At 41.7% G+C, this 15325-nt stretch overlaps 1 protein-coding gene across 28 annotated transcripts in view; it reads left to right on the top strand.

Moving 5' to 3' along the window:
• The window catches only part of LOC126967614 (dystonin), a 338791-nt gene that overhangs the window by 273201 nt on the left and 50265 nt on the right, over positions 1–15325 (top strand). For 20 of the 28 annotated variants that reach the window (XM_050812155.1, XM_050812165.1, XM_050812168.1 and 17 more), the window contains 22 exons: positions 49–167; positions 478–676; positions 943–1170; positions 1569–1706; positions 2151–2374; positions 2825–2992; positions 3793–3993; positions 4481–4583; positions 5653–5760; positions 6439–6582; positions 7197–7299; positions 7667–7792; positions 9581–9738; positions 10124–10255; positions 10660–10772; positions 11196–11337; positions 11563–11729; positions 11984–12143; positions 13018–13214; positions 13652–13842; positions 14223–14347; positions 14763–14923. In XM_050812155.1, the coding sequence (XP_050668112.1) occupies positions 49–167; positions 478–676; positions 943–1170; positions 1569–1706; positions 2151–2374; positions 2825–2992; positions 3793–3993; positions 4481–4583; positions 5653–5760; positions 6439–6582; positions 7197–7299; positions 7667–7792; positions 9581–9738; positions 10124–10255; positions 10660–10772; positions 11196–11337; positions 11563–11729; positions 11984–12143; positions 13018–13214; positions 13652–13842; positions 14223–14347; positions 14763–14923 (3407 nt within the window). Of the gene's footprint in view, positions 1–48; positions 168–477; positions 677–942; positions 1171–1568; positions 1707–2150; positions 2375–2824; positions 2993–3792; positions 3994–4480; positions 4584–5652; positions 5761–6438; positions 6583–7196; positions 7300–7666; positions 7793–7816; positions 7943–7966; positions 8093–8116; positions 8243–8867; positions 8994–9017; positions 9144–9167; positions 9294–9580; positions 9739–10123; positions 10256–10659; positions 10773–11195; positions 11338–11562; positions 11730–11983; positions 12144–13017; positions 13215–13651; positions 13843–14222; positions 14348–14762; positions 14924–15325 lie in introns of all 28 variants that reach the window. The other 8 variants (XM_050812167.1, XM_050812143.1, XM_050812166.1 and 5 more) reach the window with 6 other exon arrangements.

The following is a 15325-nucleotide window of genomic DNA, read 5'->3' as shown; positions in this document are numbered from 1 at the left end:
TTCGCAACATCTCGTAATTAATACATATTATGTATTTTTGTTGTGCAGGTGGCAGCATTGGAGCGAGGTGTCAGGCAGCTCAAGCAGCGCTGTGACAAGTGCACGGACAAGTGTGACAAGATGCTGCGGAGACTGTTGGTCGCCAGGGACGAGCTAGCCAAGTTTACGTGAGTCTCGATTGTTGTTTTTATAAGTACTAGGGACTTTCTGTGCTTTTTAGCTATAACTCCCGCGCGTTACAGCTAAGTAACCTTGTTATACTTATCTTCTAAGTCTTCGTGATAGCAGCAGGCGGTTTCAATGGCTATACTCAAATGAATGTTAAAGTTGCACATTTTACCATGTCCCACCATAAATTAAATAATTGGAGTTTCATAAGTTACCCCGGCATAGATATCCTGTAATACAGTAGGTAAACGCAAAATTACACCGTTCTCTTGCGTCAGAATTTAGACAACTTTTGTACTTTGATTTCAGAAATGAACTAAACATATTTAACACATGGATGGAGAGCGCATACCGTACCCTGGAGGATAAGGAGGTGGCGCTGTCCAAGGTGGATAAGCTGACGGGGCAGAGTGATGATGTGAGGGAGTTTGTGTCCGATGTGATCGCACACCAGGCCGACCTGCGTTTTATTACGATGGCTGCTCAGAAGTTCGTCGATGAGAGCAAGGTTTGTTCTGCCGTCTATGATCGTCTATGATCTCGCAAAATATTCAATACATCTACTATTTTTATTGTATGAACTATCTAAACTCCATTGAAAAAACATGGAAATTACACATGGCTAACAAAAAGCTGAAGCTAATGCCTTCCTTTTTTAATGAACTCTTTCGTCACAAAATACGGTACCGTCTCTTTCAATCAGTTGAGCCCTTCAAAATAAATAGTGATTACTGACATAACCAAGATAACACGTTTCATCGTTTCATTTGGCAGGAATTCCTGAACGTGTTGAACGACTACCGCACCTCATTGCCGGCGCGTTTGTCGCACGTGCCCGTCCCCGTGGACAGCGCGGTGCGGGAACAAGCCGGCCTGGCGAGGCGGCGGCACGCAGATCTAGCCGCCCGGGCACAACGCCTGCTGGACCGGATCAGAACGGCTAGTGACGGCTCGGCTAGATACAGAGACGCCGTGCAACGAGCCCAAAGATGGATGCAATCTGTAAGTCACTCATTAAATTGTTTAATGTTATGTTACATATGTTGAGTCTCTATACTAATATTATAAAGCTTATGGGTTTTTGAAGCTAAGACTTCCTTAGGTACGCTGTGGTCTTTATTTTGTGGGTATTTAATGAAATGATACAACATAAGTTTTCGTGAAGTTCGTCGATAACTCTTAATCTATAATAGTCAAAAGTGATATCTATATTCAAAATATTTATTTGGCATTTGTTCGCAAATTAAAACAACAGGTATCTATGGAAAACAAGATGTCAGAGTTTAAGACTCTAAATAGATTTAACTTGTACATTAATACGTACTTTTCTGCATCAAAATTTTGTTGTTACTTTAGTTTTTCTTTGTCAAAGAAGTATAACTTTGATACTTCATGATCAGGTGGAGCCCCAAGTCCGTTCCGTGGTGTCGGAAAATGTGGGAGGTGAGCCACGTGTGGTGGAGACTCAGCTGTCGAAGGCCAAGACTCTGCACAGCGAGATTCTGTCCCAAGGACGCCTCATCGATAACGCTAAGGAGGTAAGTACTGCTAGTCTGTTTTGTAACTCTTATTGAGTTGGCCTTTCGCCATTGCAGAAAAATAATCCATTCATGTGAACAATTCAAACAATTTGATATCCCAACGGGTGCTTGTGAACTAGGAGACATAGAAGATCCAGGCTGGGTGAGTATTTTCGTTCCTGATTTCTGTCAAAATGCACCAGCAGCAGTGTCGCCTAATCATAAACATTTTCAACACATTTTTTTATTCCAAATGAACAGCGGGAATCAAGAAATTCTCTTTGCCGGTCGTTTCCAAGGAGCCTGCTAACTCCATGATAGCATGTGCATATCTACCTATGACCTCTTCCGACAAGGCGATCCGCATCCTAGATTTTTAAATTCTCTATCAATGTTCCTGAGCCTTAAGTATAAACTATATGAACTAGTTAGAGAATTTTAATTAAAGCTTTTTGAATCCAGGCATGCGATCAACTAGTGAAATCACTGGAAGGTAACTTGACTCCCTCTGAAATTCGTCTCCTGGAAGTGCCAGTGGTGGAACTGGTAGAGCGGTACGGAGAGATGAGTGAGGCCGTGGCCGCCAAGTGCGGGGAATTGGAGGCTGCCCTGCTGCAGCGACAGGGTCTGCAAGATGCTATGGAGACGCAAGCGCAATGGCTCTCATCGGCTGAAAACGCCTACAAGTAAGATCAAAGTTGATAAACATTTATTCAGTTCAACTTCAAATTCAACATAGTTGTTTAAATAAGATCATAAGCTACATGAGGCCACCAGGCGAACAATAAGTACAGAGTTCTATATGAACCTTTGGCCGGTTTTTGTATGAAGCACAAACATGGGTTTGATATTCAAAAGTAGGAATGAAAACGTTTGAAATTTTCTTTGATATAAATTTATTTGTAGTTTTTTTAATCATGTTTTTATAATCACCCGTAGGTAAGTATTGGAACCGAAGTTTAAAATACAAAACTCTACTTTTGATATTAAATAGGATAAATCAGCGGACGTGTCACTTGGTGGTAAGTGACTACCGCCGCTCATACTTATTCTCAACACTAGAAGAATCAAGAAAAAATAACTTTTCCGTTACCGATGTTCTTTTTTAAATATACGAGATTCGTTTATTTATACAGGAGTGAAGCGAAGGGTGCGTCCCTAATGCGCCCCCGACTGGAGGAGCAGATCCGGGCGCAGAGAGCGACCCAGGCCGAACTGGAGGCGCGAAGGGCGGCGCTACTACAACTTGCGGCCAACGCACGCGGCAACAGACTGGAGACACGAGTGGACGATATATACGCGAGGTGAGAGGAACACTAGTAGTGGTACCCGCATTGACGCTGCTCTGAACTTATTAAAGTTTTAGTACTATGATTTAAGAAACAATTAAATTCATATTGGTCTATATGATTTTAATTGATATTTTCACATAACCTCAAAGTTTATGTGAAAAAATAAATATTTCAATTCAAATAAATTACAGAGTATTTCGTGAATTTTTTTTGTAAAAGATAAAAATAAAAAACCAAAAACTTTTTTAAATTTTTCACATAAACTTTGAGGTTATGTGAAAACAAATGTTGTGGATCTTTTATTATCTACAACTTTGCCATTTAATTTTTGCCATAGGACATGTAGTTTTGCTGGAAATCTAAATAAACCGTTTTTTTACCCTAAACCCCCCCCCCCCTTTCCCGACCTCAGATCGCCCGTAATTTATATTTCCTTTCATTTTTATTATATTCTCTTCCTTTCAGTAAGTTTCATCCTACTATTATTATTTTTTTTTAATTTTTTATCATTATCAAAGGCTTCATTGATAATGGTAATACTGGTCTAATATTACGAGTACATAGGTGACATGTAAAATAAAAATATGATTCGCCCCATTCTATTACGTTGACGACTCATGTCAAAGAATGGGTTTTATTGTTAATGTATTGAAGTCTGAATTATCCTCAAATATGAGATTGAGATTTGGAAACAACAGACAGGTGTGACAGCTTTTCATGTACGACTTTCCTATGCTATTGAGTCCGTAGAATAATTTCATTATATGAATTTTATTTTTATAAATTTAAATCAATCAATACATTCGTCACAGATACGAGAAACTGTTAGAGCGCTCAACCCAACGCGGACAGTTCCTCGACGATGTGATGTCCGAAGTGATCCACTTCAACCAACAAGCGGAGAAGCTGGAGTCAGCGCACACTCAGCTCATGGAGCTGTCAGACGCTCGAGACCTGGCCAGGATGTCTGGTGACGAGCTGTCTTCCAGGCTGGCTGATTTAGCACATTCAAGGTAGTCATCAAGATATCTATTCTAAACAACTCTAAAACTAAGAGGTTAAAGTTGAATCAGAGAGGATGTTTTAGCCTAGTGACTAGTTATCCTGCCTACTGCCCTGGTTCGAATCCAGATATGTGCAATCATTTATAATATGATGAATATGGATGTTTGTGTCCGAATCATGGATGTTTATATGTATTTAGGTATGTTTATGTAGTATATTGAATTAAATACATGGTTGCAAGGTAATTTGTGTAAGAGTGGGTCAATATTATATTATTAATGCATATATTTTTTGTAATTAAAACTTGCTGTGTGATAAAAAAAAAGAGAGGCCCAAAAAGTTGTTAATAAAATTTTTGTCAGTTTATCCAGGGCATGTATGTATCCCAAGGCAAAACTAATACTACTGAATAGAATAAAATTAACATTATACTGATTTTCGCATAGCTATGAAAATTACTTCATTGCCATATTAAATAACTTGGACTTTCGACAGAGACAAACATATGCCACTCCTAGAGGAATGTCTTCGCAATGGCAAACAGCTGCTCGCCAAGAAAGATGTCACTGACACTCATGTTGTCAGGGACAGAATGAAGGTAAGAATTTGATAAAGGTTTTGATGACGGAATTTTTTAATGATTAATTGATCATACTGACGATGCAATGAGATTGGCTGCAACTAATTTAAAGTGCGGATGTTAATATAAGTATTGGAAACGGAACCCTGACCCACCTGTTATATGTAAATGTCTAATGTACGTATATTTAGTCAAATTTACGAGATATTATTGAAACTCGTTGTTGATTTCGCACTAGTTTTTCATCATTCAAGTTCTTTCTGTTCTTTCAACCTGAATAAACGTAACGTGGTGGAAATTGAATAGGCGCCCCCCAGATATCGTCAAGAGTACTCAATGGAGGAGCTTTAATCTGGCTGTGGTCCTAGTTTTACGTCATTTTGGACAGAAATACCATGTGGCGTGCCGCAGGGATCTTTGTTAGGTTCGCTGCTGTTCATATTGTTCGTAAATAACATTGGATCATGTTTTTGTCAATGTCTAATGTTTGCAAACGATATGAAAATATGAGCGTGGTAAATTACCAAAAAACAACTGCAACTACACTTTTTACCCTTGCAATTGAAAGAAGCTGTTTATATTTTTTACTTAGTTGACGTTTGTTTATTATTAAACGTTTTAATGGTTTTGTGTCATAGTCCAGAACTATTAGCTCAATTATTTTTTTACTACCTAAAGAATGACAACCACGGTACCTTATTGAAACTCTTTTATTTCCGAATGTGAACACAAATTATCTTCAAAATTCATTATTTTCTAGATCGAGTAGTTTACTTAATGAGTTTTGCATATCCCGGTGATTTCGACTTTTTCTTGGACAGTCTGCGCCCTTCAGACCGAAACATAATAATGCTTACACATTACTGCGTCACGGCAGAAATAGGCGCCGTTGTATTACCCATAATCTAGCCGGCATCCTGTGCAAAGGTGCCTCCCACTGTTGATTGCTCCCACGTTATGAAAGAATTGATGCTGCAAATGAACTTCCTTTATCTCTGCCTGGCTCTCTTACAGATAGAGACGAGCGATTGTAGATATGTGTGTACAAAATCTACATTCAGGACTTATGTTTGTATTTATTTCATAGGCGCTGGAGAATCAATGGCGTGACTTCAATACAAGTCTGGAGGAAAAACAGAAGCTCTCGAAACAGAGATCAGATCAACTCAACCAATACGAGACACTGCGTGCTCAGGTACATATAACTTGGTCATACTGTTGCTCTACATTGGAACTTTTTTTTACTATTTACATCCGAAATAGGAAGAAGTTCTGAACTCATTCTTGACAAGTAGCTAGACGAGCAAATAGTTCACCTGAAGCTGCTACCACATGGACCTTTCAAGAATCTTGATAAATAAACATTCTTATTTATTGTTTTAAGTAACTTAAATTATTTTATGTCTCTTTAACAACAGTATATTAAGTCAATGATGAAAACAAAATCATGGATCTATTACTACTTCTTTTGCAAGAAATAAAAGGCGTTTTCATTTTCTATTTTATTTGCTATATTTTCACTTTATATATTTTTTTTGTATACAGTAGAGTTTCTGTATGGAAATTAGTTAAAATAATGTTGTATATAGGAACACATACAGTATATCTTATATTGCTTACAATTCCTGAAAGCCACAATTACGGGAGTTATTTGCGCCGTTTTTTTCTTTCACAGAGCGCCATTTGTTTCCGAAGCGGTGGTAGTGTTTGAAGTGAAATCAAAAATAATTCTACAGGAATCAATTTTGAGAAAATAAATGCCTTTCATGCCTTTTTACGTATTTTGAGAAGAAACCGTTTTAAGGAAATGTGTTGCATAATACTCCTTGTTCAGGATATTTGCTCTTTAGATTGACTCTATTTCATATTGCAGGTGTTAGAATGGCTGCAGAGGATGGAATCCCGGGTTAACCACCTTCGGCCCGCAGCTATCGACCTGGACATTCTCAAGCAGCAGCAAGATGAGCTCCGACCTTTGACCAAGGAGTACAGAGATTACACGCTCACTATAGATAAGGTTACTAAATAACATGCAACATTTATTAAGGACTAAAAATTACACTTATAAAGCTTTACAAAGTTATAGTCATCTTTTAGCACTTCGGAAAAAGTTAAGTTAAGCTTTGGTGAAAAGATGAGACAAGAACCTTATTTAACCTTTTTTTAAGTCATATTCAAAGTTTTCACAGATAGATAATAAATGAATATATGGTATAAGAATTAAGTAGACAATAAAAACGAATATTATATAAAATGATAAACCTGAGAGTTGAACAAAGCAAACAGATTTTTATAACGAGGCGGTACTCGAACGGTTAGCTCAGTTGGTTAGAGCACCGGCACGGAACGCCGGAGGTCGTGGGTTCGAATCCCGCATCGTTCATAAAATTTTGTTTTTCAAATTTTTTTTTGTGTTAAATGATAAAGAAAAAATAACAAAGGACTAAAAATCACAGTTTAACCTGATTGAAAAACTCCTCGATAAGGAGCTGTTTTATTTGGGCAACCCAATAATAGTAGTAATAGGGGTAATAGAAATACTGTGAGAGTGCGACTAACTAAAAATAAGAATTTTTCGATTCAGAAAAACATGAAATTGAAATCGCATTAATAATAATTTGTGTTAAACAGCTGAACGAGGTTGGTGCTACGTACGAAGCGATGTCTCGCGGGGATCGTGCGGAGTCGCCCCGACGTAGACACGTGTACAGTCCCACAAAGAGACACACGCCCAGTGAGTATTACACACGCTTGTGTATCTTACAAAGTATTTGAAGTTTGCTGAGATTGCTCAGAACATGCTAATAAGGAACGAGTATTTCGATCCTTTATCGCCACTAGCTATAGGAGTTAGCCGCAAAGCTTTCTATCAATCAATAGTATTACTTTTATGTGATTGTAGTTAAATTGGTTGTAATCTATTATTGAAGTTATACTTATGGTGTGTAAGGGACAAATATAATCTTTAGTACACCTTGAAGTTATTATATTTTATTGGTACCAGGCGATCGTAATTGAAGTAGTTGCAGATCTTGTAATAAGTATTACGTACGTAATTAGCTGCACACGCAATTTTTTCTAACAATTTTTTTGACTACCAGGCAGGACTATAGACACTCGCTCCCCGTCCCCCGGTAAGACCGGCGTGGTGAGCCCGGCCTCAGCACACTCCGCGTCCAGTGGCTTCTCCTCGCGCAGGTCCAGCCAGGACGGCTTCCATCTTGAGGGTATGTGCTCTCATTGAACTACAGGCAGGACTATAGACACTCGCTCCCCGTCCCCCGGTAAGACCGGCGTGGTGAGCCCGGCCTCAGCACACTCCGCGTCCAGTGGCTTCTCCTCGCGCAGGTCCAGCCAGGACGGCTTCCATCTTGAGGGTATGTGCTCTCATTGAACTACAGGCAGGACTATAGACACTCGCTCCCCGTCCCCCGGTAAGACCGGCGTGGTGAGCCCGGCCTCAGCACACTCCGCGTCCAGTGGCTTCTCCTCGCGCAGGTCCAGCCAGGACGGCTTCCATCTTGAGGGTATGTGCTCTCATTGAACTACAGGCAGGACTATAGACACTCGCTCCCCGTCCCCCGGTAAGACCGGCGTGGTGAGCCCGGCCTCAGCACACTCCGCGTCCAGTGGCTTCTCCTCGCGCAGGTCCAGCCAGGACGGCTTCCATCTTGAGGGTATGTGCTCTCATTGAACTACAGGCAGGACTATAGTCACTCGCTCCCCGTCCCCCGGTAAGACCGGCGTGGTGAGCCCGGCCTCAGCACACTCCGCGTCCAGTGGCTTCTCCTCGCGCAGGTCCAGCCAGGACGGCTTCCATCTTGAGGGTATGTGCTCTCATTGAACTACAGGCAGGACTATAGACACTCGCTTCCCGTCCCCCGGTAAGACCGGCGTGGTGAGCCCGGCCTCAGCACACTCCGCGTCCAGTGCCTTCTCCTCGCGCAGGTCCAGCCAGGACGGCTTCCATCTTGAGGGTATGTGCTCTCATTGAACTACAGGCAGGACTATAGACACTCGCTCCCCGTCCCCCGGTAAGACCGGCGTGGTGAGCCCGGCCTCAGCACACTTCCCGTCCAGTGGCTTCTCCTCGCGCAGGTCCAGCCAGGACGGCTTCCATCTTGAGGGTATGTGCTCTCATTGAACTACAGGCAGGACTATAGACACTCGCTCCCCGTCCCCCGTTAAGACCAGGGGGGGTGAGCCCGGCCTCAGCACACTCCGCGTCCAGTGGCTTCTCCTCGCGCAGGTCCAGCCAGGACGGCTTCCATCTTGAGGGTATGTGCTCTCATTGAACTACAGGCAGGACTATAGACACTCGCTCCCCGTCCCCCGGTAAGACCGGCGTGGTGAGCTCGGCCTCAGCACACTCCGCGTCCAGTGGCTTCTCCTCGCGCAGGTCCAGCCAGGACGGCTTCCATCTTGAGGGTATGTGCTCTCATTGAACTACAGGCAGGACTATAGACACTCGCTCCCCGTCCCCCGGTAAGACCGGCGTGGTGAGCTCGGCCTCAGCACACTCCGCGTCCAGTGGCTTCTCCTCGCGCAGGTCCAGCCAGGACGGCTTCCATCTTGAGGGTATGTGCTCTCATTGAACTACAGGCAGGACTATAGACACTCGCTCCCCGTCCCCCGGTAAGACCGGCGTGGTGAGCTCGGCCTCAGCACACTCCGCGTCCAGTGGCTTCTCCTCGCGCAGGTCTAGCCAGGACGGCTTCCATCTTGAGGGTATGTGCTCTCATTGAACTACAGGCAGGACTATAGACACTCGCTCCCCGTCCCTGGCAAAATGGCAAAAGTTAAGCGACATCGTCTGTCTGTAATAGTGGCAATATTATCTGGTCCCGATCACATAGAGCACCAGCATCCATCACCAATAAAGATGGTCTCAAGTGGCAAGTTTCATGCGCCTATATAACACTATTTACTAATGTTGCGAATATATTGGCTCGATATTTACCTATGTACAGTAACCTGTCTTTTGGTGTAATAACATTTGTTAATATATGTTACAGATCTATCTCCGGTGCAACAACAAGTGTCGGAGATCAACAACCGCTACGAGCTGATCGGCGCGAAACTCTCGGATCGGCAGAACGAGATAGACTTATTGAGGGAAGAGATCAGGAAACATCTTGACAGTTTCCGAATGCTTAATTCGTTTTTGGATAAAGTGAGTGGGCTAAATTTTATTTCATATTGGGTTTTATGGCAACCAATATTAACTTTAATGCTTAATCTGGAATACTTTTTACGAATTGAGGCTGGAATATACAAACTGCACACCATTTTTCTTTAGCTGTTTTCTGAAACATGTTTGGTTAAACTTTGGAGAAAACTTTTGCATGGAAATCCAATAAATGTGGCAAAAAAATATAATATATATTCTGACCAACAAGTCTGTAAGCATAAACAAATAGCCAAGAGCCCTTCAGGCAATTCGCACTTAGTTATTAATTTACAGACTATTGCATCTTATCCTCAAGAAGTAGACCATACCAGCTGTTTCTAGAACATAATACACTCCTTTGAATTCTGATATGATAATTTTTCTTTAGGTACAGAGACAAGTGCCAAAGGATTCGGTACCTAGCACTAAGGACGAAGCAGACAAAACCATCAAACAGTCGAGAGCTATTCTAGAAGAGATGTACGAGAAACAGAGCGTACTGGACTCTACCAAGACACAGGTTTGAATTCTAGACAGTCTTTGTTCTTTCAGTAAAATGAACTTTAAGAAAACTAATATATAAGATATCCCTCCCTTCTGGGATACATTATACAAAATAAAAATATTTTACCAAAATTTACGACCCATGTGTATTCTTATGACTCGAGAGGTCGCGAGTTTGAGTATCGCATCCTTCATAAATTTTTATCATTAAGTAAACTTATATTATTTGTTAAGATGTTTTGCGACTCAATTAAACATGGCCGACTCATATTTAATATTTTTTTAATTAATCATAAATCTAATATTTAAAGTTACGAAAATAATCATCTACTTCTGCTTCTTACTATATTTTTTGCTCTACGTTTTTATTTGGATATCGATTGTTAAAATTAAAAGATTTATTTATTATTTTAATGACAGATTCGAGAACTGTTGAAACGCAAACAGAGCGTTCAGGGATCGGACAGGTTGCATGACGAGCTGCAGGATATCACCTCCAGGTGGAAGACCATGCACGACGCGCTCAAGGACAAGTAAGTGTTAGACAATGTCCAAGTGATTCACATTTAGCTTCGTTTACAGTCTACCAGCAGATGTAGTGCATTTTTTATCTGTTCTCTGAAATATTTTTAGTAAAACTTTAGGCTTTGGGAATAGCTTTTACATGGAAACATTGGTTTTTATCGAGTCCTCTCTTGAGAAGGTCGCGGAATGGGTTAAAATGAACCTTGTCCAATTTAACCTATTTATAGGGTGACAGAGGTTTATCACTCCAATCAAAGCCAACCCAATGAACGTGATTTAAATCACTTAATTGTACGTCATATACTACCAGACATTCGGAAATTTATGCTTCAGATATACAAAGAACTAATTAAAAGAATACTGACTTATTGTGTTTCTCAGATCACGTACGTTTGTTTACTTATCTGTAACTTGTATCTCGATTTCTACAGGATCCAACTGATGGAGGAAATGAAGGATCTCCTGGACACACACAACAGCCTTTCCCAGTGGCTGAGCGCCAAGGAGCGCATGATGGCTGCCCTTGGGCCCATCTCCTCTGACTCGAGGATGGTCAGCACTCAAGTACAACAGGTTTGTTACTCACACCATAATCTACGTCTATATGATGGTGCTTCACGCTACATTTCACTCCAGTTCGCTCTCGATCGGGCTACTTAGTGTGCCCACGTATACTTTAAACTTTTTCTTTAAAGATTCCAAGCTATGGCATACTCGACCGTACAATATCCATTTAAAAAATTCACCGCTTCCACTGTTTAGAGAATATAAATCATCATGTTAAAATTTATTCCACAGGTGCAAGTCCTTCGTGAAGAATTCCGCAGCCAGCAGCCTCAGCTCTCTCACCTGCAGGAGGTGAGCACTTCGGTGCTGCCACGACTGCCGAATGACCACCCCGACGTGTCCCGGCTGGCCGCTAACGTGCGAGCTCTGCAAGACCGATGGGATGACCTACTGAACAAGTATGTTATTGTCAAATTGGTCCTTGATCATACATCCTTTACCACCGTTTAGTAGGCCGAAGATGGCGCCTGTTGCCTTTTTTGACGTGTCAGCCCTAAGTGGGTGCCCAATAAGTAAATAAGAAAAGATGGTAGTGTGCGTAAACTAATTTTTCAATTTATTTTGGTTTACCGTAGCTGCGAATGAGAACCATTGTAATAAAATCTTTAAAAGGTGTAAAGTGTAACAGTGGTTAATAATATCTTGATGTCAGATTGGAACAACGTGCGGAGAGTCTCGGTGCAGCAGCGGACACGTCCCGGGAGTTCGACGCCGGACTGGAGAGGCTGCGGTACGCTCTGCACACCATATCCGATAAGCTGGATGATGTGGCTACACAGAGAGACCCGACGGACCAGCTCAGGGTGATCGAGGTGCTTAACTTCATATTCATCATTATCTTTTTTTTTAATTTCGAGTGCAACTTTTGTTACCATAAAAATTTATAGTTAAACATTACAAAATTACAACAGTTAACATTACAGTTAATTTATTAATTTACGTTAGACAATCACACCTATAAAACTACCTATATTTATTTTTTTATGGAATAGGAGGACAAACGAGCGTTACGGGTCACCTGGTGTTACGTGATCACCCCCACATTTTCTTGCAACACCAGAGGAATCGCAAGAGCGTTGCCGGCCTTTAAGGAAGGTGTACGCGCTTTTTTTGAAGGTACCCATTTCGTATCGTCCCGGAAACACCGCACAAGGAAGCTCATTCCACAGCTTACTAGTACGAGGAAGAAAGTGTCCTGTGAAATGCGCGGTACTGTGCCCTCCCCAGAATACGAGGGGCAGCCCGAGCGCGAATGCTCGGGGAGGGATTCTCCGGCTCTGGTAGAGCCGGTACCCTCCTGGGGTAATACCTTTTTTAGGATTGCTCTCATATTTTTGTTGGGGGGTGATGGGGAGGGGGGGAAGGGATCGCCTCCGGTCCTCGACACTAACCTATGCGAAACATAGGGGCACTAGGCCGCTACTTCACGTCGGTATTCTGTGCGATTGTGGTAAGTAACCCGGACGAGTCTGGCCCGATTGTGCTGACGTCATAAGACGGCAGCGTGACTCTCCCACTTTCAATAAGCCCGTAGTCGCCTCTTACGACACCCTTGGGCCTGGGACTACCCTATTCTTTTTACGCCCCCGGGAAGCACAGGGCTATTCCTTTGCCCCTATAGTTATTTTATTCTTACTTTAATACTTTATGCTCACATCTCGTAATACTGACCATCTTCATCTTCAGAACTTGGAACGTCAGCTTGAAGGACAGAGGCCCCTTCTGGCCGATCTGGAAGGTGCTGGTGCCGCATTAGCCGAGGTGTTGGGAGACGCCAGCTCTAGACAGGACATACAGAACAAGCTGGCGGCTGCTGGCAGACAGTATGATGCGTTACAACGCAAGCTTGACAACAGGAAGGCAGAGATTGAGGCCGCTTTGAAGTGAGTTACAGTTACCTGCCATATTGGTTACAAATTTAGAGGTTACCTGGTTTGGCTATTTTGTGTATGTTTTTCAAAATATGTATCCCACTCCTATTGGTAACATACATATTGCCATAAAGGTCGATGTCAAGGTGTATGAATATTTGAAGATCTTCCAACATGACTACTTGATCTACGGGTTGATGGAATAATTTCTTGACTGACGGTGAATTAAATGATCCTGAGAATAGGGATTACTTTTTATCTTTATTGTGACGAAGTTTTATAACGCGGAATCCGGGCAGGGCAACTGATACTAATCGTGAAAAAATGAAAAATAAACAGAGAGGGTTAATGAGAGAATTACATGGAGGGGACATTAGGTTCTAATCTTTCTGTGTTTCTTTTTGTGTGTTCTGTGCATATATGAGTTGAAACTATTGTTTCTGTTGCAGGGACGGACGCAAGATTGAAGAGAGCGTGGCGCGCACTCTGGGCTGGTTGCAGGGTGAGGCCGGAGGGTTGCCGTCTCGGCTGCTGGTGTCTGCTGACCGCAACAAGCTGCAGCAGGCCATCGACGTGCACGAGCCGCTGTACCGGGGCCTGACCCAGCGCGAGCACGAAATTGTTATGCTGCTCGACAAAGGTATGTCATACGAAATATCATACATTTGTGCTAAGAATTTTGATGTTCATTAGTGCCTTGCATTAATTATGGCACAAATCATTGAGGGGGGGGGGGGGAAGGATGGTTCTTAAAAGACCCCTCTTCCGAAGTAGTAGTTCTTTTAGTGATAAAACACAAATATTAATCCTAAAACTTAGAAAATAGTATATCTACTATATTTATATGCTTTATATGTACAAGTTTTAAATAAAAACTGGTGGTGGAAGCGCCGTAAAGGTAGGCTTTGTCGCGATATTGCTAAAAAATAAAATGTGGACTACCTTCACAACATTAGTAGCTAATGTTAATGTAATAAGTGTAATATTTGATAACATCTTAAAATATTTTTTTGATTACAGGTCGTGAAATGGAGAAAAAGCCAGCTTACCAGGGCCTGAGGAAGGATCTAGACAGGATCCAGAGCCAGTGGGACAAGCTGAAGAGAGAGACAGTCGACAGATATAACCGGCTGCAGACTGCAATGGTGCGTATAATTTTCTTATCTAAACTAAGTGACAACGGCCTGTATGCTTACGACCTTTGAGGAAGCTAATGATTTATCAGTTAGTTAAACTTTTGGGAAGCCCAACTTTCTTGAGTAATAATCGAGATCGAATATGGCCTTTTGTCATATTCAATGCAAGAACTTCCGCTATATCCAGACGTGTTCAATTTATGTGTTACGTATACTCGACTATACATTTATTCACTATATTCATATAATATTAATACACTGACTCACAATGACGAACATTGTTCAATTGGCGATCCTTCGATCATCTTGTACTGCGCCAGTTCTCACCCTTTTAGATAAAATGTTTCGTGTAACTGTAATCGCAACGGACTTCTATCAAAAAGTTCTTATATTAGGCCTTTTTAAATAAATATTATTGCTACAGGAACACTGCCGCAAATACAACAAAGCGCAGGAGTCGTTCGTGCCGTGGATGTCGGAGGTTGAGGACAGACTGAAGAACCTGCCTCCCGTGGCCTTCACCAGGAAAGAGCTTGACAAACAGATCCGAGACCTGCAGCACATCAGGAATGATGTCTGGAAGAGGTACGTGCCACTATAATATTGTAATATGTGTGGATGAACCCTTCGTTGTACGAACTTGATTATGGATATAACTTAATCATACACGCGATATATACTTAGTAAACTTAGTTACGTAATACTGCAGAACCATGAGCGTCTTACAATTTATCGGCAGTAATCTAATGACTCTTATAGCTGTTTGTTTTTCTTTTCTATACGAGGGACGTTCATGAAATAGTGACAATAAGATGCAAACTCTTAGGAACCAGAAAAAGTTAACACTGGCTGGTAAATCTGGAATATTGATTATATTAGAGCCGTTGTTACGTAGGGTGTGCAGGATGAAGTGTTTTTAAAAAATGGAGTTTATGTTTAGTTAAAAGATATCCCAAGTGTATAATGCTAAAAAGCGACTATATCGCA

This window comes from Leptidea sinapis, chromosome 13, assembly GCF_905404315.1.
Source record: "Leptidea sinapis chromosome 13, ilLepSina1.1, whole genome shotgun sequence".
Taxonomy (NCBI): Eukaryota; Metazoa; Arthropoda; class Insecta; order Lepidoptera; family Pieridae; genus Leptidea; species Leptidea sinapis.
Note: the sequence above shows the minus strand (reverse complement) of the source record. Positions and strands in the feature narration are given on the sequence as shown.